This window comes from Sebastes umbrosus, chromosome 10 (genome assembly GCF_015220745.1).
Source record: "Sebastes umbrosus isolate fSebUmb1 chromosome 10, fSebUmb1.pri, whole genome shotgun sequence".
Classification (NCBI taxonomy): domain Eukaryota; kingdom Metazoa; phylum Chordata; class Actinopteri; order Perciformes; family Sebastidae; genus Sebastes; species Sebastes umbrosus.
The window spans coordinates 29,147,639-29,169,746 of NC_051278.1; the positions used below are offsets into that span (position 1 = coordinate 29,147,639).

At 40.6% G+C, this 22,108-nt stretch overlaps 1 protein-coding gene across 2 annotated transcripts; it reads right to left on the minus strand.

Annotated features, from left to right (window-relative positions):
- Nucleotides 1–1,153: 1,153 nt before the first annotated feature.
- pitx3 (paired-like homeodomain 3) lies at nt 1,154–21,897 on the minus strand. 2 transcript variants are annotated; one of them, XM_037783396.1, is made up of 4 exons: nt 21,560–21,897; nt 13,560–13,677; nt 8,422–8,627; nt 1,154–2,658 (listed from the first exon to the last, which is right to left on the minus strand). In XM_037783396.1, the coding sequence occupies exons 2-4, from the start codon at nt 13,666–13,668 to the stop codon at nt 2,089–2,091; spliced, it is 885 nt and encodes a 294-aa protein (XP_037639324.1). In that variant the 5' UTR covers nt 13,669–13,677; nt 21,560–21,897; the 3' UTR covers nt 1,154–2,088. The 2 variants fall into 2 exon arrangements, with proteins under 2 accessions (XP_037639324.1, XP_037639325.1); XM_037783397.1 differs by lacking the exon at nt 21,560–21,897 and adding an exon at nt 17,997–18,152.
- Between the last annotated feature and the right edge of the window lie 211 nt (nt 21,898–22,108).

The window sequence follows — 22,108 nt, forward strand, 5'->3', positions numbered from 1 at the left end:
AACGGTCAAACTTGGCAGCGCTGATCAAATATGAATCAATATTCTGTTACTGTAATGCCTATTTCTCTCCTCAAATGTTTTCAGAAACATCTTGTAGTGCACTGTTTAGCTATAAAATGAGAAAGTTTGTGACCCGGCAGCCATGTTGAGATCAAGTTGAGGAAATACCAAGCCCCGCCCACCAGCCAGAGCACAGCCAATAGGAACGCTCTCTCGCTCTGAAATGACCTGTGATTGGTCAAAGTCTCCCGTCACAGGCTAGATTTTTGAAAAACAGAGCCATGAGGAGGTGCAGAAGTCTAGTTATTTCTCAGAACTCCTGAATTACAATATGCTGAAAGGTTATTATGGATTTTTTGCGCAATGATGCCAAAAACATTCTGCCTACTGCCACTTTAACAGCCAATGTATGGTTTGTTTTCAACGTATTTGATACGCCAAAACATTTACACTTACTTTTGAAAGGTTTTTGTTCTCTCTAAACAATGATGTGTACAAGTTTTAATCACTTGCTTCCTATAAGAACATTTTAATAACAACTGTTTTTAAAAGATATTTTGAGAGCAGTAGTATAAGCAGTAGTAGTAGAATTATTAGCGGCAGAATGTCAGTGTTGAGTGGTCTAAATGTTGAGATGTTTCCACCCTCATGAAAGATATGTAAGAGAAGCTCTGTGATTAAAAATGTGACTTTACCTGCGTAAAAAAAAAAAAAAAAAGAGGAAATGTCCGAGCAATAAACAGTTGCAGGGGGCTGATGGGGATTGATGGGCTGCTAACCCCGCGTTTGTGACTCCGCTGGGACACCTCGCTCCTTGAGGCCCTTATGTAATCCTGGCCCCGCTTCAGCCGCGGCTTCTGTGAATTCCTGCTGTGTTACTGGATAGCCTGCGGTTACCACTCGGGAGTGTAGGTCAAACGTATCAGTGAGCAGCCATCAGGAACATCTATATCTCCCCTCCAGCCTACAACTCGCTTTCGTCGTCGCATCTGGGTTGCCATGGAAGTGAGTCTGGGTTTCCATGGCGTTGTGCTCATTGTTGTGAGGACATTCTGTTTTGGCGCTGTGTCACTCAACTAGCCATAAGCTTTAGATCAGAGATATGAACTGTTCCGTTCGATGTCAAAGCCCATTTGTAGTTGATAAAAACGGATCTTTTAATCGGTTCTTTAATGAGACAAAGCAGGCTACACCAGGAAAAAAAAAAGCTTGTTTTTTTTTGTTATGACAACTGCACTCTTACATACATTTTTTTACAGTCATGGACTCCCTTTGTATAACACCACACAAATCTATATACTCAATGGCTTTTTAGAGTTTTTACTTGACAAATCTCGCTGATATTCTGGTACGTGAGTAAATTGTTGTTTTTGTGTTTGACCGCTGGAAGTTGTGTTCACTTTCCAGGACTGCCCTCCTCTTGCCCCGTCCGAGCTGACCTTTGACCTATGACCTTCCAAAGGGGAGAGGAATTCACAACAAAGTTTAAAGTTCCTAAAGGATGTGCTCATAGTACATAAACCTAGGGCCTTTTGCTTTTGAAGAACATGCTTTTTCTCATCTTTAAAGTACGTTTTCATATATTTTTTTGTCACATACAAAACAAGAAAGTCCATTATATACATCCTCCATTTTCTCCCGCAAACCACAGGTCCCTTTTCCTGCGACACTATAGCGAAGATCGCATTCGATGTTTTTTTGGCCAAGATGTTGACCACCAGTCCAGTTGAAGCATCCATGTTTTATTTACTCTGGTTACTATGTTTTACTCTAATCATGCAGTTCAAAAAGAAGGAAAAAATGATAATGGTTATAATCTTTATAAATCCTTTGAAGCAGTTGGTCAGTTCAATGACAAAGTCTCACAAACTGGAAAGAATTCCTTTTGAAGCGCGGTGGTCCATCTGGGCACGTCTGTTTGTTGTGTCAGTTTCGGAGATTATTCTCATTGTGTACCGTCAGAGCACGATCTGCCAGTCTGCAGCACATCTGGCAGCTGAGAGATGGAGCCGAAGAGATGTGAAGTGGGGTAATTGTGGACTTACAGCTGGTCAGTCGGGGTCAGGGGTCGTCATCGGAGCTTCTTCTTCATACCGGCCGGTCGACAGCGTATTGGCAGGGGCTCAGGTTGGACACAGGGTTCTGCACTGCCGGATAAGCGAAGTTGGTGTGCTGCTTGGCCTTGAGCCGCAGGCTGGCCAGGCTGGAGTTGCAGGTGTCTCTGTACATGTAGGGGCTGGCTGTGGTGGCGTAGGGGCACGTGGCCGCAGTCACGGCTACCGAGTTGAGCGCCGTCGGGCTGTTGAGGTTGTTGAGGTTGCCCAGGTTGTTGAGCCCCGTGGTGGGAACTCCGGCCACCGCTGAGGGCACCATGCTAGAGGCCATGTTCATGGAGGGGATGGAGCTGGGGGAGGAGAACATGGGCTGGGATGATAGGGGGCTTACATTCATTGAGTTAAAGAATGGGAAGCTCTTGGCGGAGAGCGGGCTGCTGGCTAGGCTCTTGGTGGCCCAGTTGTTGTAGGAGTAGCCCGTGTACATGTCATCGTAGGGCTGCATGAGTCCATTGAACTGGGCACCAAAGCCGTTTTTGCATAACTCCGCCTGCTGGTTCCTCTCCCGCTTTCTCCACTTGGCACGGCGGTTCTTGAACCACACCTACGGAAGCCAAAAGGAGAAAAATCATTTTAGTGTACAGTCCATTTGTTGAACTCTCTTTGAACCCTGATGCTTCCCTTAAAGCCCCAAAATAAAGTTTTTCTCAAAAACACAAAATATGCATGACTAAATGTGTGTGTTGTAGGGCCAAAATGTTAATCATGATTATTCTGATATATATTTTCACATTAAAATAAAATGCTGTGCTACCTTCTTATTAATGTACAAATTAGGGCTGCACGATGTTGAAAAAAAAGTGACATTGCAATATTTTTTCTGCTACATTTATTGCAATATGAAAAAATACAGAAATATTTACCCTACCCCTTTAGTAGCTACATTTTAAAGTGAAATGGTTCAATCTGGTGCACTTTGAGAGCAAAATTAGCAACGAAAAGAGCTAGATAAAAAAAATGTTTGCTCTTAATTAAATCATAAACACATTGGTTGTATAGATATATAAATATTAAAGTTCAGCATTTTTTCCTGGTTGTAGTGATGTGGCTGCTTCCCCAGATCTGTACAGTATCCAGAATCCAGCAGTATATCTGTCAAGGGTTAAACTGTAATTGTGGCGACTCATTCAGTACACACACACTACTTTAGACTTGAACTTTAATATTTATTCTTTTATGTAATTCTTGGTCCAAAAAAAAAGGGTCTACTTTAAAGCCGCTGTGTCTACAAAATATCTGTAGCTTTATCAGCCTTTTAAAAACATCGCACCATGTGTAACTTTAGATACAAAAAACTAAAACGTTACTTTATATACATATATACATATATACATATATACGTATATATATACTGCGCACGCTGCTGGGAGGATTCATTTCAAAGTTGACAGACGGCAGTAAAATGACCGACACACAGCCAGTCACTGATCATTTTGCCCACTTGTCGATTATAAGGCACGAGGTGTTTTCAGAGCTTCACCTATAATAAAGACTAAAAGGAAAGAATAGACTGACTGAAGAAGTTATTTCCAAATGACTTCTTCCTTAACTATCAGAAAGTGTCAGGAGTCAATAAAGTCTAATTGTAAAAACCCCATCTCGTCGGAGTATCCCAGCCCCTCTCAGACACTTTCAGTAATATTGTGTGCGTATGTATCCAGAATTTTTGGAAAGACATAATGATCCCAGAAAGTAAGTTGAAGTGTATCATCAAACAGTCATACTAGGCAAGGCTTATTAAAACTAATCATTGACTTATTTGAATTGTGAAATCCCAATGAAAGAAATGTCAGGGAAGGGCAATCTTCACATTTTGTCATTTTATGGTCCTATATTTGGAGGATGTGAGTCGGATTAAAGCTTTAGTGGAAAATCTAAATTGAGGGATTTTTTTAGAAATGAAAACTGTGCCGAGTTCCTCTTAGTGTGAAGTTGTGGACAAACTTTTGCTCTGAATCAGAAACCTTTCACTTGTGGATACAAATACAGAATCTGACAGCAGGTCATCTATTCGTTTCACATCAGATCATTTCACATCTTTTATCTCTTTAATCCTCGTGAAACGTTTACTGGCCTTTTTCCTGCGTTGCTGCTCGGCCGAGTCTCTGACCCCCTTGGCATACATGCTGCGTATCATCCAATCCTCTGTTATTATTGTAACAGAATGCTGTTGACCATTAATATGAGTGTAAAGTGCATGACTGTGAGTTTTCCATCCCACTCAGTGACAGCAGGGGAAACCCCCACGGCAGGCGACAGAAGCTACCCAATCTTTACCGTGACTCGGAGGCAATGCTGTTAGAAGGTTTGCGTAAAAGGCTGAATGTCAAGGTTATTCACTGGCTCGAGTGCAACCACATTTATCTTTGTCTTCTGTGAAATGGTCAAATGGTCAGTCCAGTCTCTGTTGGAATAATGTCCAGTCTAAATGTTCAGCGCCAATGCAGGAAGTAGCAGTGACATTTACATAGAGTAACGGAAATGTGGCCTCTTTTAAGGTGGCAGGAGTGAAAATGAGTCATCCTCAACATTTGTTGTGTTCAGAGGCCTGTACTACGAAGCGAGTTCAACATACCCAGGGTATCTTCTCGTTATCAACCCAGATCCCTCTAAGCGGTCCTGCGACGCTGGTTATCAACTCGGTAAATCAACCCAGGGTTTCTGGCTATGAACACGTTCACATGAAAGGGGCGGGGTTTACAGCATATGACCAATCACAAACACGGACAAGTCTACTGTCAGCAGAGCGGCACATTTTACAAATGCATAGCTATAATATTAGACAAATACGAAGAAGTTAAACACATAATCCACTAAAATTAACACAGTTGAAGCTGCAAAATGCAGGAAGGACAGCTGGCAAAAGAAAAAAACTGACGATGTATGAATGTGTAAATTAACAGACTTATTAATTTAACAGAATTCTCAAAAGTCAGACATAGTCGGCTAGATATTATAAAAGCCTTTCAGAGTATACTGGATGAATAGACCACACCTCATTACGCCCTTTAACAGCAATGTGGCGTGTAGGAAAATTTCACCCTTCTTTCAGCTGCATCCCCCTCTCAGGTGGTGTGAAACGGACTTGAGATCAAGTAAAAAAATAAATCTAAAAACATAGTTCAAAGCGGTAAATACCCACAGCATACAGCCAGCTGTCCTTCCTGCATTTGTCAGTTTAAACTGTGTTGTTTTTAGCCTGGATTATGAGTTCAACTTCTTTGTCTTTGTGTAATATTATCATACAATCTGCTCACAGAGCTCTGATTGGTCAGTAGGAGGTGCTTTCATACGAGTTGATCTCTTATCTGGAACATAACTTGCTCCGGAGCAGGTTAAGTGTTCAGCATAAGTTACCATGGTGATCTACCCCGGTAAGAAGTGATCCACCGTCGTAGGACTGAAAACCCTCGAAGGGTTAAACTTGAAGTTACCTCGTTAACCCCAAATCCTGGTTCATAGTACAGACCTCTGGTTTCAGAATGATAAAGACAGTAGGAGAACAATTAGATACAAAATAAGATGGAGGTTATACAGCCTGATGTTTCCCTTGGTAACTATAATGTTTTCCCCAATTGATGAACAGATTTTTAGGCATTCTATTATCAAATGGCTTGAAAAGTAGTGCATGTAGCTGCCGTAAGTGTCTCAAATTTACGGCAGCTATTACGGCAATTTTACCAGCTAGTCGTTAGCTTTGTCTGTTTGCTGGACAGATAGTGTAAAGTGAGTTTATCCACTGTGGGTTTGTCCATACGAGTAATATCTTTCACATTATAGTCATTTGATTCATTGTCATACTCCCGATTTTCCTGGGAGACTCCCGGTCACAGTTCGGTCACAATTCTCCTGTATTTCTCCTAATTTATCACAAATTTTCACACTAGTTTTTCCTTTTTGTTATCTCAACCTGTTTCTGGCGCTGTACAGCTTGTATAATCTGGACGACAATAGAGCTACACCAAATGTCGTTTCCCGGCGGAAGAGAGCAGTCTATGCTCGCGACACAGCGCAGTTTGAGCTCATGTTTGAGCTGTGCTCGCCACAGAGTGCAAACGCCCAAAGTTGGGCTTTGCTCAACTTAGTGAAACGCTGTTGTGGCGCGACGCAAGCCGTTGGAAATAATAATGTTTCAGAGCGCAGTGGTGCCGTTGTCACGTTGTGTCTGAAAGGGCCTTCAGTGAGTGAGAGACATGGAGAGAACTAAAGAAATACTCAAGCAGGGGCAAAAAATAAATAAAAACAGATGAATATTAGTTTATGCCAGAGATTCACACGCCAAGTTCACAGCAGAGGGGCAAATTAGACAGTTTTCTTTCCTGAGAATTAAAGATAAAATTAAAAGTTTAACATAAAAATGCTGTTGCAGTGCAGCCTCCTTATTTTTTTGTTATTTTCATTCTTTGAAAGTCACCAAAAGGCAGGAAACAAAGTCTCTGAAAGTCACATTTTTCATCATTTTCAACATTTAGGGGGATCTATCAGCAGAAATGGAATACATTATTAATGAGTATGTTTTCTTTAGTGTGTAATCACCTGATATAAGAATCGTGTTTCCGTTACTTTCGAATGAGCCGTTTATATCTACAGAGGGAGCGGGTCCTCTCCACTGAGTCCGCCATGTTTCTACAGTAGCTCAGAACGGACAAACTCTATCAACTTTTCCTGCTTGGGGCCGGAGTCGATAACGTTACTCACTCCGTAGTTAACCCCCGTCACTCCACTCAGCCGCCAGGAAACCTCTGTTGGTCTGGAGGAGCTGCAGCGTTTATTTCTGCACAAACTTCCACTGAACATTCACGAGATATTCTCAGAGCTAATCTAACTCTGTCTTCTGCTCCGCTAGCTCACATCACACATTAGCAGACTGTAGAGCACACACCCTCTATCACTAGACCCCTCGGTTATCAATATGTCCCATCAGTCTGCAGCTTATGATTAACAACATGCTCGCTGACAAATCTCATGAATCAAACTGACAGGTGAAGTGTTTCGGGCATGTGTCGGGCTCAGAAAGGCCACTGATAGATATTAGTGCCCGGACCATAGTGTAGTCTGTTGTCCTTTCTAAATAACAACCAAGAGTGTGCGCTATGTGACCTTTCATCCAGCCAACATTAATTTGATCCATTACTTGTATAGCAGGCCAGGGATTGTATTGTCATCCATCAGAATGTGTGTCCTCCTGCTCCATATAGCTACAATGACCAAACCCCTGGGTGTGGGCGAACTCTGCGCCACCGTTGACATTTGGGATTCATGTGTGAACTGAAGCTTTGCTATAAGGGAATAAAACATTGCACCTACATGAACTTTGTTTTTTTCTTGTATTTTCTAACAATATAGGTATCATATATTTTGCCTGCAGTTACATGAGCTGTTTGAAATTTGATAAATAGATTGACTCTGTTGTTAAAACAAGCTTTTTCCAGCTTCGTCTTCTGGCTAGAGTAAAGCCCTTCCTCAATCGGCACCATCTTGAGATGGCGATTCACACTTTTATTAGCTCGAGACTTGATTATTGTAATGCACTGTATGTTGGTCTCAACCAGTCTTTCCTCGCGCGCCTCCAACTTGTGCAAAAGGCCGCTGCTCGCTTTTTAACTAACGCTTCCAGACGTGAACACATTACCCCCGTATTTTACTCACTCCGTTGGCTTCCAGTTCGCTTTAGAATCGATTTTAAGCTCTTGATGTTAGTTTTGAAACGTTTGAATATAAAACGACTCGTTGAAATCGGTTGAGAAATGTAGACGTTATAGTGCTTTTTATCCAGAAAAACGGCAGCTCCCCCGTTCACTTGTATGTGTTTTCAGGTCAGTCTTGCCCTGTCCAATATGGCGCCCACGTACGATCCAGGATGCAATGTGGCGTCTACGTATATATGTCTATGGTCTGGCTACTTTGAAGGGAGTGCAGATAGTTTCAATTTCAGTTCAGTTCGTCATCAAAAAATATTCTAGATATAGCTGCACTTGAACTGAAATAGATTTGTTTAGGTGAGCCTTTCTTTTAGGTGGCTAAAATCCATTTTGCTGTCGGTACTCCAATCTCCTCTACTGCAGGTAATACACTGACTATGGAGAAGTACCTCATACAACCCCACTGAGGAAACACCCAGACTATCCCTTTAAAGGGCTCTACGCTCTACAAATGTGCCACCTTTGCCCACAAGATGATGCGAGAGAAAAGCTCCATTCGGCTTTCATTCTAACCAAATACTTCACTTGGCTTATTAGCACGCCTTCAGAGAGGAGGACCTTATCAGGGAAACCAGCTGCTGTAACAAAACTCTGTGTGTACTCACCCTGACCCGTGCCTCGGTGAGGTTGGTCCACACTGCGATCTCCTCTCTGGTGCTCATGTCGGGGTAGCGGTTTCTCTGAAAGGTGGCCTCCAGCTCCTGGAGCTGCTGGCTGGTGAAGTGAGTCCTCTGCCGCCGCTGCTTCTTCTTCAGGGAGCCGTCCTCGGCGCTGGACTCATCCAGCTGGTTCTGGTGGGATTTCTCTGTGTCTGCACACCCAACAGAAAGAAGACGGGTTTCATTAGGACACTGGGAGGTGTATAGCTCAGGAGAGAGACAGAATAACATGAAAACAGTGCATCACTGGCTCATTTAAAGATTGTAGACATCTGTAGACGTGGAATACTTAAGATAGTGTTTTGAGAGTGGTGAGGATGTGCAGGAGAAATCAATATGTTGCAACCACAGACTGATCATCAGTTCATTGTCATATTATACACTCAGGGAAAGGAAAAGGAGCTGTGGGCACCTACTGACCCTCACACATGTATGTAACTAAGCACAAATGTATTTATTAGTATGCACCATGTACACACTGCATTTTAAAAAGGCAATAAAAGTAGATTTTAATCCAGGGCCCCTCCTCGAGACTGGGTAATAAAGCAGGTGTTGCCATTATTTGACTGTGTAATATCCTTAAGTGATGCTTACAGGATTAAACAGAGAAATCTAAGATGCTTTGACCTATTTGTAATCCATCTCACCTCACTTACCCAAAATTGGGATTATAACTAAAACAGAGAAAACGGTGTTCTGAGACACTTGGCGTCTGCATCATTTATTTATTTATATATATATCTATATATATATATAGATATAGATATATATATCTCATTGGACTATTATTAATAATATTTGATTGTGTATAAACAGCACTAAGCAGCACAGCATTAATTTGAACACATTTTTTATAAAGCCGGGTAGTTTGATTTTGATCTATACAAATACAGAATTTTTGAGTTGATCATACACAATGTTTGCTATATGTAAACTGCAAAGTAACTAGTTAGTATTCCTGTCAATATTTCACCCTGAAATGCCGTGGAGTAGAAGGATACGGTAGCATCAAATGGAAGTATAAAGTAAAGTACCTCAACTTTTTTTTACTTAACTATGGTATTTGTATTTAAATGTACTTAGTTGTAGAAAATAGAATAGATAAAGTTCGGTGGAGTTTAGAATTGTTGTTTTGGAAATTTCCCTGGAGAGACACTGCTAAAAGAAATTAATTTAAACCAAAGATATGAATATTCCTTCATACTTCTTGAACTATAGAGAAGCAAAAGTATATCAACACATCGTGTATCTGTGAAACATTACTGTGACACCTTTCAGCCTGGATTGCATCAGCATTATCCAATCCCTGCTGAAGCTGACTGGATGTCCTATCAAACATCATCTGGAATCCCTCCATCCCACAGGCTGGAAAATGACAAGCATGGGTGTGACACCGCCGAGACCGAATGATTCCAAACACTGCGTTACGTTCGGAGACGTGCGGGGCCAGTGAGTGATTGCATTTGGCCCCCAAGCGCGGTGAGTTTTAAAGGACCACACATCCATGTTATGTCTGCCGGGGCTTCTCTCTCTGCCAGATCTGACTCCCACATTTTGAGGACCTCACAGAAAGAAGTGAAATTAGTTGGCCAGCTAATCCCGCGGATCAGGCTTTTGTGACTGGGGCAAGTTGGGCTCTGTTTGGCGAGGGCTTAGCTCTCGGAGCAGTTCGAAATAATCAGCGGGGTTTAAAAAGAGGCTCCACAGGGCCGCCAGCAAAACCAATAAGGGCCAGGCAGAGGCTGTTATCTGGCAGTAAACTGACACTGGGTAAGCTGTCACTTAAGGCCAAAGTCTATAACACAATACTGAGGAAAGGGCAGACCTTTTTAGAGTGGGGGCGCTGACCAACAATAGGAGCAATGTGACTGATAATGTGCCGACACGACAGAGCTGTTCCAGGTCAGCTTCTCAGAGACAACAACGGCGAGAGGCTTTTACCTTCTGGAAAACAGCTAAACTCAGAATATATTCCCAGAAATAAAAAGCTACAAATGGACTATCACATAGTAGTCAGAGCTTTTAAAAGCAGTCCGACAAATTTGCTGTCAGGGGTTAAAACCAAAGCCAGTCTTTACAGGAGCTGCACCTTTTTTTTTCAGAGAGGAAGCTGATTATAAAGAGACACACTGTGATAGAAGCCATGTCTGTGCCTGTGGCATGGGCGTCAGTTCGGTGTGGTATAAGGCGTGGCAGCCACATTATACTTCATCACAACACCAGTCCAGATTTTAGGTGGTATTTTGTGTTCATTATAAAGAAGAACAAACACCAACAATGAAGTGTAAGAAGTGTATTCATCTTTTTAAAAAAGGATCATTCAGGACTAGTGCAGAAAACGTAGTCATATAGTCATGGTGCAATCACCGGGACGTGACTATTTGCTGGAATCTTATAACAAATAAACTTAAATTTATTTATTTATTTATTTATTTATTTATTTATTTATTTATTTAATTTTAATGTTTATTTGGAGGGTGGGGCTTTAATTAGTCAAATTTAGACATAAGACTAAGAATCTTTCATCTTATTATTAGATGAATATGACATCATATTGTATTGTTATTGTTATTATAGGCTTTTGTTGTGATTAATATCTGATTAATAAAACATGTAAATTAGATTTAGATTTTCACAGAAGTAGAAAAAAATAATAATTGCATTATTTACAATAATAATACATCATCAGCAGATTTTTTTTCCCAATTCCTTGTGTCAATGCAAAAGAAATGCAACTGAGATAGTGTATCTGTCAATAGAGGATTCCTGTTCCTCTTTTCCTGTGCTAACACACACCATCTGGGCCTTTTTCATATAATCACTTTGACATTTTAGGCCCTATAAAACAGCAGCAGAGAGTTTACAGACAGCAAATGAGTACATTTTCTCTCTAGGCCTAAATAAGTACAAGCACGAGTCCTCCTGAAGAAGACGGCTGCAGCAGCAGCAGGAGATACTACACCGCAGCATTTTACACCACATTTCTCTCCCAAATAGTTTGTGTTTGACAGTTTGTTAGGACTGGATTTCTAACCACACACAGTTTAGCAATTAGATTGGGTTACGCACACATAAACACACACACACACACACACACACACACACACACCACTAGATAGATATAGCTGGGTGGCTGGGTTAACATGTTACACACTATATGGAGAAGTCAGAGAGAAACTCTATCCAGGTGATTATTTGTCATGTGTTGATCATGGGATCAGTTTATGGAGCCTATAACAGCAGTTTTTAACACCAGAGTATAAAGTTAACATTCCACCAATCAACTGTCAGCATTTATATGTGATTACCTATGTATGACCACCTGTTATCACGTGATCATGACAACAAAACCCTGATGAAAAAAGCTATAGTGGACCTGGAGTTATTATTTCAAAACATAATTAATTTAGTTGTTTCTCTCAGTCCTGGTAGAAATGTGCTGATGACCATGTTGCCTTTAAATCAACGTCCATTTTATTTACTTTGTGGATGAGTAAATACAGATCATTGGATTGCCTATAGACCATCAGATAGAGATTATTAAATGTGGATTTTAAAGTTTTAGTTTACAATTAATTATGCTCATTTATTTATGTAGTTAGTTATTTCCTTCCCTATGCTTTCCCTTAGTTAGCTACCTTTGCTACTTATTAAATGCATTATTTTTCTCTCCTCTCTCCATACAGTATATCCACCCTATACTCACACGCACACACACACACACACACACACACACACACACACACACACACACACAGACAGACATCACCTGCTTCTCTCATCCTATATGGCAGAAATGTGTTAACTGACTGTTCCTATCGTCCTCTTGTTGTTCTGTTTATGTATTGTCTTTTGTCTTGCAATAAAAATAATATAATTTAATTTAATTAAAAATAATAATTGTCTGTAGACCATCAGATAGAGATTATTAAAAGTGGATTTTAAAGTGGGCTGAAACAAATCAAGTCTGATGCTCTCAGGAGAAACAGCTTTCGCTCCTTTGCAATTAATTTCATTATTGAAAGTCCAAAGCGTTTATGTTATTATTATAATACAGCGTGTCAGCTGCGGCCCGCGGCACTCTGCTAAACTGCGCTCGAGCTGAAGCTGAGACTCTGAGGTGGATGGCGGGAGAGGCGGGAATATCTCCCGGTAAACCTCGGTCTGATCCAGCCAGCATGCACAAACACGGAGGACATTATTAAAGCACTACATAATTACTGTCTGTTGGTTTTGGAGACAATTTGCATTCATAATGTAGCTGAAGCTATTGGGCAGAAATATGGAGGCTTCTCTCGGTATTATTATTATTATTACTATTATTATTATTATTATTATTATTGTAGGATATTCTTGTTGTTCTTCTTCCTCTTCCTCTTATTATTATTATTATTATTATTATTATTATTATTATTGTAGGATATTCTTGTTGTTCTTCTTCCTCTTCCTCTTATTATTATTATTATTATTATTATTATTATTATTGTTATAGGGTAATCTTCTTCTTCCTCTTATTATCATTATTATTTTAGGGTATTCTTCTTCTTCATCCCTATTTTTATTATTATTATTATTATTGTTATTATTATTATTATTATAGGGTATTCTTCATCTTCCTCTTATTATAATTATCAGTATTAGTATTAGTATTAGTATTAGTATTAGTATTATTATAGGGTATTCTTCTTCTTCCTCTTATTATAATTATCAGTATTAGTATTAGTATTAGTATTATTATAGGGTATTCTTCATCTTCCTCTTATTATAATTATCAGTATTAGTATTAGTATTAGTATTATTATAGGGTATTCTTCTTCTTCCTCTTATTATTATTATTATTATTATTATTATTATTATCATTATTATTATATAGTGTTTCGTTGTCGTTTCTATTGCATGATGAGCCTTCATGTTTCTGCGTGCACGGGATGTTCTGAGCATTTTCTTTCACTTTCGAGATCACGTGCTTTGATCCAGTGGTGCACCGGGAGAGCTCCGTGTAGTATAGTAACATCTGTCCAGACAGACAGAGAGACAGACGGACAGACAGGCTGTGGTGGTGGTGGTGGGTGTAGTTGACTGACCGCTGGTGTCCTGGCCTTTACATCCCTGGTCATGCTGCGGAGTCCCGGAGTCAGAGAGCGACAGCGCCGGGCTGCGGGCTTCACTGTCCGTCAGCAGGTTGAAATCCATCACCAGCTTCTAAAGACAGAGAGAGACACAGAGACACGGAAAGACCGTCAGGCTTCACCTTCATGACCAACAACATCATCGTTTAATCATGTAAATGCAGCCGATGTCCATCCACGATGAAGATCATTTAATACATTTTATTTATATTGATATCATAATTATATGATGATGTCACAACATCCAACTTTAACCCCCCTACCCCACCCTGTCAAAATAACATTGTAATTGCATAATATAAAGTTCCAACACGTTAATATCAACATGTTGTATTTTCTGTAATATTTCAGACCATTTTTGATTTACTCACCTAATATTTCTATAATTTATATTATTCTATATGAACCTGGTCTGCTCTGTCACTATTCCTACCGTGTGTCTAGGTTTCCTGAATGACCTGAATATCTTCTTTTTTTTAAGGTAGGCCTCAGACCAGCTGAACACTGATCATTATCCAACACAACACAACACAGCAGGTGATCTTCTCCACCAGGATCACTGCAGGCTGAGCATGCAGGAGGACCATGTCCTCTTTATGTCCCCCACTCTTTGGGTTAAAATCTCCCATCCAGTTGCCATAATCCAGATGAGGGAAGAAGAGAGGAGTTAATATATTAATTGACACCCTCATCTATAACACAGCAAAAAGCTTTAGAAACAAGTGTTTTGTTTTTTACCTCTAATGCATCACATTACATCCAGACTGCCCTGTAAGCCTCTCACTGGGGATGATGGGACGGTTTTCACTGAGTTTGTCAGAAGTGACAGAAAGCCTTAAAAAGTTCTGCCACTTCCTGTGGCCTATACTTGTTTTTTTGGGTAAAAATCTTTTAATGTTCGGTTGATAGTCTAAAATGACAGCGCAAGATGCAGACACAGTAACAGTCTTTATCAAAGAAACAAAGCATTTCTAATTCTTTTGTCCTGATTTCTTCTTTTATTGATGTAAATGCATTTTTTCTGTAGTTTTTGGTTGAAGAACACCATGTCCCTCCCAAACATAGGTCCTATTTTCACTCCTTTCCTATTGGGGGGGTAAAATATCAATGTATTTATATCAGTATATACTCCGTGTGATGTGGGCTTGTGTGTATTTGTTTAATTTGGCGGTGCCTTCTGTTTCTATTTCCTCTTTGATCTTTCCATTCACCCCCCTGCTTGGTTGTAATCCCGATCCCTTTATATGAGCCTGACATAAGCGGCTATAACGAGAGCTGCCCTGAATTGACTCTATTTCGGGCTACGTGGGGAGAGCCAGAGAGTTATTGCTGTAAAATACATGATGACATTTCCAAGACAAATTCTAGCCGGTGAGGTAGAACTACTGCACGCTCAGTGGAGGCCCAAAAATAGCTGGTGGTTTATTTATCTGAGAGCAGTTAACACCTTGGAAATGTAAGTGTGTGTGTGAGGGGGGACATTCACACCGTCCTAGTTGAAAGATGTCTGGGATTATTTCAATACTCAGAAAGTCAAAAATAAGCATAATATTTACTTCACAAGTTTGATCAAAGGTTTTGCTCATGATGTCCTCATGTGACTTCATTATTATGCCCTGATGTCACATTTAGACGTTATTCAGCTGTATTAGACTTAAGGGACAAACCACTACTTGAAATGTAGGAAACAGGTATTCAGAGGAATAAAAAGGGATGCAGCAGGCGTAAAGGGAAGAGCTCAGCCCGCCTAAACTCAGCGTGGTTGTTACTGTTTACCCTCCTTTTTGTGTTTGCCTTGCGTTTCCCAGGACACTGGCAAGTAAAACCGAAAGTTTACAGGTACAGAGGCAAAGTCTTAAGGCTGCTGTAGACTACAATGAATCCATGTCATCAAAGATTTAAGGAGGCGATAAACCTCATCCCTGAAAGTCAAACAGTGAGTCTGAGCTGAGGGTTTAACCATCCCTGTTGACTGTGTGGCTGCTGCCAGCCTCTGGATGGAGTCGCCGCTGTGGTTAGACGAGCTTCACAAGCAGCAAATTGAGCTTTTCTGAGGGGGGTGGGGGGGGGGCGTATACTGTATGTGGCACTACCCCCTCTCCTCTCCTCTCCTCCTCTCTTCTCCTCTCCTCTCCTCTTCTCCTCTCTTGGCCTCCGTGTTTCCCTGCATGCACTCTGCCGGACACCATGTCAGTCCTTTGTGTGCCAGTCACATGTGACTTCTGCTAAATGTGAAGCCTCGTGGGGGGGGAGCATGGCATGGCATCGCCATCACAACATCACATTGTACGACTTGGTTGAACTCTTGAACCAGACTCACTGTTCCCATTTGAAACAGTTGAAATGACTGTATTTCCATCTGCGCACTTTGAACATTATATAGTTTCTATTATATTTTAATCTAATTTAACTTCTGTTGTCTAAATGCAAGTTTTTTAGTCCACAAGGTTTCTGAATCAATGTGTTATCTGTGTACACAACTGCAGAATGTAATCTCCTCTTCAGGTCATTAAGTAGGGATGCACCAATCCGACTTTTTCAGTGCCGATATACCGATACCTGCATGGGCTTTGGGTATCGGCCGATACCGAGTACCGATCCGATACCAGCATTTAATTCATTAATAAGCCGTATGCCTCACTGGGATCATTCTTTTATGTGTAAGGCAACATCAGGCTTGACTTAAAAATTGCTTTCGTAACTTTGTAAAAGAAAATATAACAAATAAATACATAAATATAAATTTACTGAATTGTTATTTATAATTAAAATAATAAATCGTACACCGACAACTTGGCAAAAAAGTCTTCAAAATTAGCAGGAATTACAAGGGTTAGTCAAAACTTAAATTAAAATTCCAGTATATAAAGTAGATAGTATATAAACATAGAATTGAATTTATCGGCCCCCATCGTCATGATCAAGATATATGAGTCAGTATCGGTCCGGTATCCAATCCGGTATCGGTGCATCCCTCTCATTAAAACACCCAAAATCCCAAACACAATCCTGAGAACATGAGCACGGTGTTTAGCAGACACGAGGAGCAGAAACACCAACTCGGATCAATTTCATAACAAAATCATTACAGAGCGACATACTAGATATGAAAACAGATATGAAGGAAAATCCAGTTTTTAAAGGGAAATCCAGACCAGAAGCCAGACTTCCAGAGACTGTTTACTAACTAGAATAATCAAAGAGAGGTTGCTTTGTCGTTTTGTTCCCATGTTCTTCTGGTTTCAATGATTTGAAATTTGGCAAACAAAAAAGAACAGTGTCATCACTGTAAGCCATTAGCTTTCTCTCCAACTCTTCCTCAGCCTCACTTAACATTGTGTCAGTCGCTGACAAAGCAACATAATGCTGCACTAAAGCCAACCTGCATATTCTGATTAAAGGTTTAGCACCTTATTACCGCTGGATATCTGTGACATCCGATAGGTGAGTCCACATTTTCTTCTATCAAACACATCTGCCGTCTTATTCCGGGCCAGACAAACAAACGCCTCGACCTTTCAAAATGTCGCCTGATGGCACAGTTCACATTTTGTCACAGCTAAAACAAGCAACATTTTCCAGAGACTTTAAAGAAAGACTTGCATCTGTTTTTTATTTGGCGTCCGTGAGAATGATCGGAGCGTTTCACAAAAGATTATAGGAGACAGGAAAATGGGTATTCTGCTGGTCGGCCGGAGGCCGTCCCCGCATCCCTGGGAAAAGAGATGCGAGAGTAAGGATAAGGTCAAGTCTCCCAGTAGAGAGATTACCTCGGTCAGCACACGGCCTCTGTGTTGTGGCTTTAGATTAATGAGCCTCTGATATGAATTTGTGGGTCAGAAAGATCAGATTCCCCTCTTGTTCATGGCTGCGCAAATATTGTTTTTTTTCCTTTTGTTTAGTTGAATGACTCGATAAATGTCACCTACTATTTGAATTAAAGCCGGCTTTTCTGTAAGTACTTATATGGTTGAACGAGAATCTCACATTTGTCTCCTTTTGTGTTTTTCAAACAACCCTGATCTGACATTTCAAGAGCCTCGTCTGATAGAGCCGTAGCACCGTGTTCACCATCTGATAGAGCCGTAGCACCGTGTTCACAACCTGCCGTGTTAAAATGTTACAGGCAAATTACAGATCTGGCAAACATTTAAGCGATCAGCTTGCTATCACCTTTTGCTGTAGGATTCTTTCAAGAAAGGTCAGGCTGTTTCATGTCCTCCTGAACGAGCTAAAACTGAGCTTTCCCTCCGTTGAAAGTAGAACAACTCAGCACGAACGTGTACAGCAAAACACAACAAGAGATGAAGTCAACACACAAGCAGCTTCTATGTTAAATTTAACTCTTTAGAATTCAAAAAAAGTAGTAATTTTTGCTTGAGGCAGCGTTACCTTTGCTGTAGATGTGTGTTTCTCTGGGTGTTAAAATCAAAGCGGTCCCAGGTCAGTCAGGGTACTCTGGCCTGACAGAGCAACAGCTGTCCCCCTTTGTGAAAGGCAGAGCCCAGGTCTAGTATTAACAAGGTCCAGTATTTTGGTCAGAATTATAAATGTGAGCCAGTCCGGAAGGCTAAATCCACCGTGGCAGTGATGGATGGATGGACAGACGGGCCTGGAGTCAGTGTGGTGCTGAGAGGCTGGCTTGGATTGGCACTGAGGGGGCGTGCAGGTGATGCAAGCAGAACAAGGTGTCAGTACCCTACCCTAACCCCCCCCCCCCCCCCCCCCCCACCCCCACCCAAACACACACACACACACACACAAATCATGGGCACCACAAGATTATATTTCCAAAATCAGGACCCCCCCCCTCTGAGCTCAATATGGCCAACAAGCTATCACTGAGCTAACAAGCATGCTGAGGCCTCAGTAGCTGACAGTCAGATGGATCACTGAGCCACTCTGATGCTTCCAGGGAGGCTGTGCTGATGATGATGATGCTGAACACATCCCACTGTGAGGAGCCAACTCCTCAGTGAGCTTTATGAAAAATCTAAAATAATCCCGAGCTCTTTTGGTTACCTTTTTTTACCCTCTTTTCATCTTTTAAAAAAAAGGCCCAGTCTATTTCCTGGAGCCCTTGCGGCCCTGAAGCAGCCACCTCTCTACCTCTCTAGTATGGGACTCTCTTACTACTGGCAATCACAAATGGACTCCAATCAGCAGCAAGATGAGAGTCTGCAGTTTGCATAAGCAGACACCCATCTCATTAAAATATATATCTGGTGATGATAATATAATAAAAAAAAAAAAAAATGAAGAATGGAAGCTAAAATCCTCTCATTTTTGGGGGAGATTGCCGGGTCCATCTGGCAGTGCGCGCGGCAGACTGCTCGCATTTTCCACGGAGTGCGCGCATTAGCCCGGGAATTATTCATAAACGCGTCGAGAATTAATTCCCGGGATTAAGAGTTGATTAAGATGTGTGTCACTTTGCTGTCTGAGAACTTATTAAGGGCCTCCTCGAAGAGGCGGCAGATGGAATTTCAGTCCAATGTTTGTAGATGTTAATTTGCGCCCTCCTCTAACACACATTTGCATATGAGAGAAGGAGCGAGGCCGAGGAGGCCTGCTGCACAATCACTGCACACACACACATACACACACACACACACACACACACACAATACCAGTCCACCGCAGTAATTAACACGCACACTTTCCATAGCAATCATTTATTTCGGTGCACCAAAAATATATATATTTATCAGTGTATAATGTGTAGGAAATGATTGAAATGAGTGTAGGGATCATAGTTCTAACAATGATGTGATGATTGTCGATTTTATTATATTTTTATTTTATAATTTTAGGCGATAATATTAGGGGAATGTGAATCGTTAAGATTGCAGTTTATAGTTTTAAAAGAATTAAATAAATAGAAATGAAATATCACGACTACCGCTTTGAATGTAAATGCATATTTTTTGGGCTGCACATTCTGGTCTGTTTTAAACGTCTTCTTATTATTGTGGGGATTTAATTAGTTCACATTTTACCGGTTAAGCTCAAATGATAGTTCCCGCCTCTTATTAAGAGTAATAAAGCGTTTGATTTCTTCGTTATAATGACTATAGATAATAGTTCTGAATGAAGTTCAACATGTTTGAAGTGAGTAATAGATGCGCTGCCGAGGCCTTCACACACACACACACACACACACACACACACACACTCACAGGCGGGGTGGCAACACTGAGAGAAAGATTTACATTTATACCCTGAGGCCAAACGTGAACTTCAATTAAACAAATGTTATTTTCATATGTCCTGACCTGGGAACAGATGCAAAAGAGGCTCCTAACTGAAGGCCTGCTGCTGCTGGAGAGCAAATCTAACCCGGTGATTTATAGAAAGCAAATCTGACTGACTGGCCTTTGATTTTTCTTTCTTTTTTTTTCGTTTTCCTTTTTTTCAAAAAAGAACATTTAACAAAAACGAAAGGATAGTTTAGTTAAAGGAGCCGTGGCTCAAACCTTAAAAAATACGGATTAAGCCTTTTTATATATTGTTAAATATAAAATAATACTCGTGCATTGTGGGCTCCAATATTTATTTATTTAACGTTTCTATTTTGACTTTTCGACAATTACAGTATTTTTTACTCATGTATTTATTTTAAACGAGTATAAAGCAGAATAGAATCCAGGTTTCACAGTGTTTATGAGCCTCGGTCTCACAACAGGCCGGGTGCAATAAGGAACTATTTTTTTAAAATCAATATTGAACCAAATATACACATTTACAAAATATCCATCCGCCGAGGAAGACTGTGAGATGCTGTTTAAAATCCGGAAAAACTAGTAAGTTGACTTTAATTTTACATCATTTTATTATCATTATTGTTTGTTATTATTATTATTGTTATTATTATTATTATTGTTAGGCTATTATTATTATTATTATTATTATTATTATTATTATTATTATATTATAAGAAAGAATAGTCACTCTTAAATATTAAATGGTTAAAAACCTGAAATTGTCTGGTCATAATGTTTGCGTGTGTGTGTGTGTGTGTGTGTGTGGTGTGTGTGTGTGTGTGTGGGGTGTGTGTGTGTTTGTGTGTGTGTACAGCTTTGTTTTTCGGTCTCCTGTGGCCCCCGGGAGTCACCTGCCACCTATCAATTTCCTCCACATCTCCAAATATTTTTGACCTCCCAAATATTTCACAACGTCCTCTTCTGCGAAGTCTTAGCATTTTGGAGACAACATAGCAGCTCTAAACATCGATGTTCAGATATAAAACTACTTTTATCAGAATAAAACTAGTATTATCGGAATAATACTAGTTTTATCAGAATAACTAGTATTATATGTATAATACTGGGGCTCTTTTTGGGGAGTGGAAGCGCTGCTTCACCCAAATAGCTCCATAAACTGTCTCTGTCTGCAGGACGATTTTTAGAATATAGCGAACACACAGCGGTAGCCAATAAATAATGTTAGTAATTAAACCTATTAAACATTTAGCGGAAGCCTTTAGCGGGTTTTGCTCTTTGAATTAAGAGTTTAAAATATTTTTTTAGGAATTTATAATCACGTTGATCACTTTGTCTGAATGGAAAATGCAATACACTCATCATTATTATTATTATTATTATTATTATTAATAATAATAATAATACTAAAGTGCTCCGTGGACGCGCACCTAAAAGGCAACTCCTGCTGCTCAATTTGTCCTTTTTCTATTTGTTTCAAGCCACATCCACAACCATTAAAAAGCTTCTTTTTTTTGGTACTTAATGATGTTAATGGAAAAAGCTTCAGACTGTACTTTATAGAAGAGAGTTAATGAGGCCCCTATCTGCTTCGGCTCCATCTCGGCTGGATCTGATCAACTTTTACGCACAAATGGGAAAAAGAAAAAGCGCAGCTGGATGGATGAACTCCAGACACCAGATTTAAAAACAACGGAGAGACGACAGAGAAAAGTGCGTTTCTTTTTCACTTACATGGGATCCCCGGTGTGGTTAAATTAATCCGTGGAAAAGGCAGATCGCTTGTCTACAGGCTGATGGGTGTCCTGATGGGTGTCCTGATGGGTGTCCTGGTCTCAGGTCTGCTGGTGACATGGACGAAAAGTTCCCTCGTGCGTTAGAAAGTCAGAAAAAAGCTTCAGTCGGTCAGTTTCCTTCTTCTTCTTCTTCTTGTTCCCTCAGTGGTGCTGTCAGACATGAAGGCATGAAGGCTGTGGAGGATTGAGGCTGGATCCACACACACACTATACAGAGGGGGGGGAGGGCTTCATGCTAAATATTGTGCGTGACAGGTCAACAGTAGAAACCACTCTCTCTCTCTCTCTCTCTCTCGCTCTCTCTCTCTCTCTCTCTCTCTCTCTCTCTCTCTCTCTCTCTCTCTCTCTCCCTCTCTCTCTCTCTGTGTGTTTGCGCGCACATACACACTCCCAACCTCCCTCTCTCTCATTGGCTCTCTGTCTACAAACCCTCTCCTCTCTCCATCTCTGTCTCCCTCCAGGGCAGCTTTTTATTTACCTGCACTGT

Coding starts and splice junctions, on each gene's coding strand:
- pitx3 (XM_037783396.1), bottom strand. CDS start 13,668: ATGGATTTCAACCTGCTGACGGACAGTGAAGCCCGCAGCCCGGCGCTG. Junction 8,628..13,559: donor TAAAGGCCAGGACACCAGCG/GTCAGTCAACTA, acceptor TTGGGTGTGCAG/ACACAGAGAAATCCCACCAG. Junction 2,659..8,421: donor TCACCGAGGCACGGGTCAGG/GTGAGTACACAC, acceptor TGGCTTCCGTAG/GTGTGGTTCAAGAACCGCCG.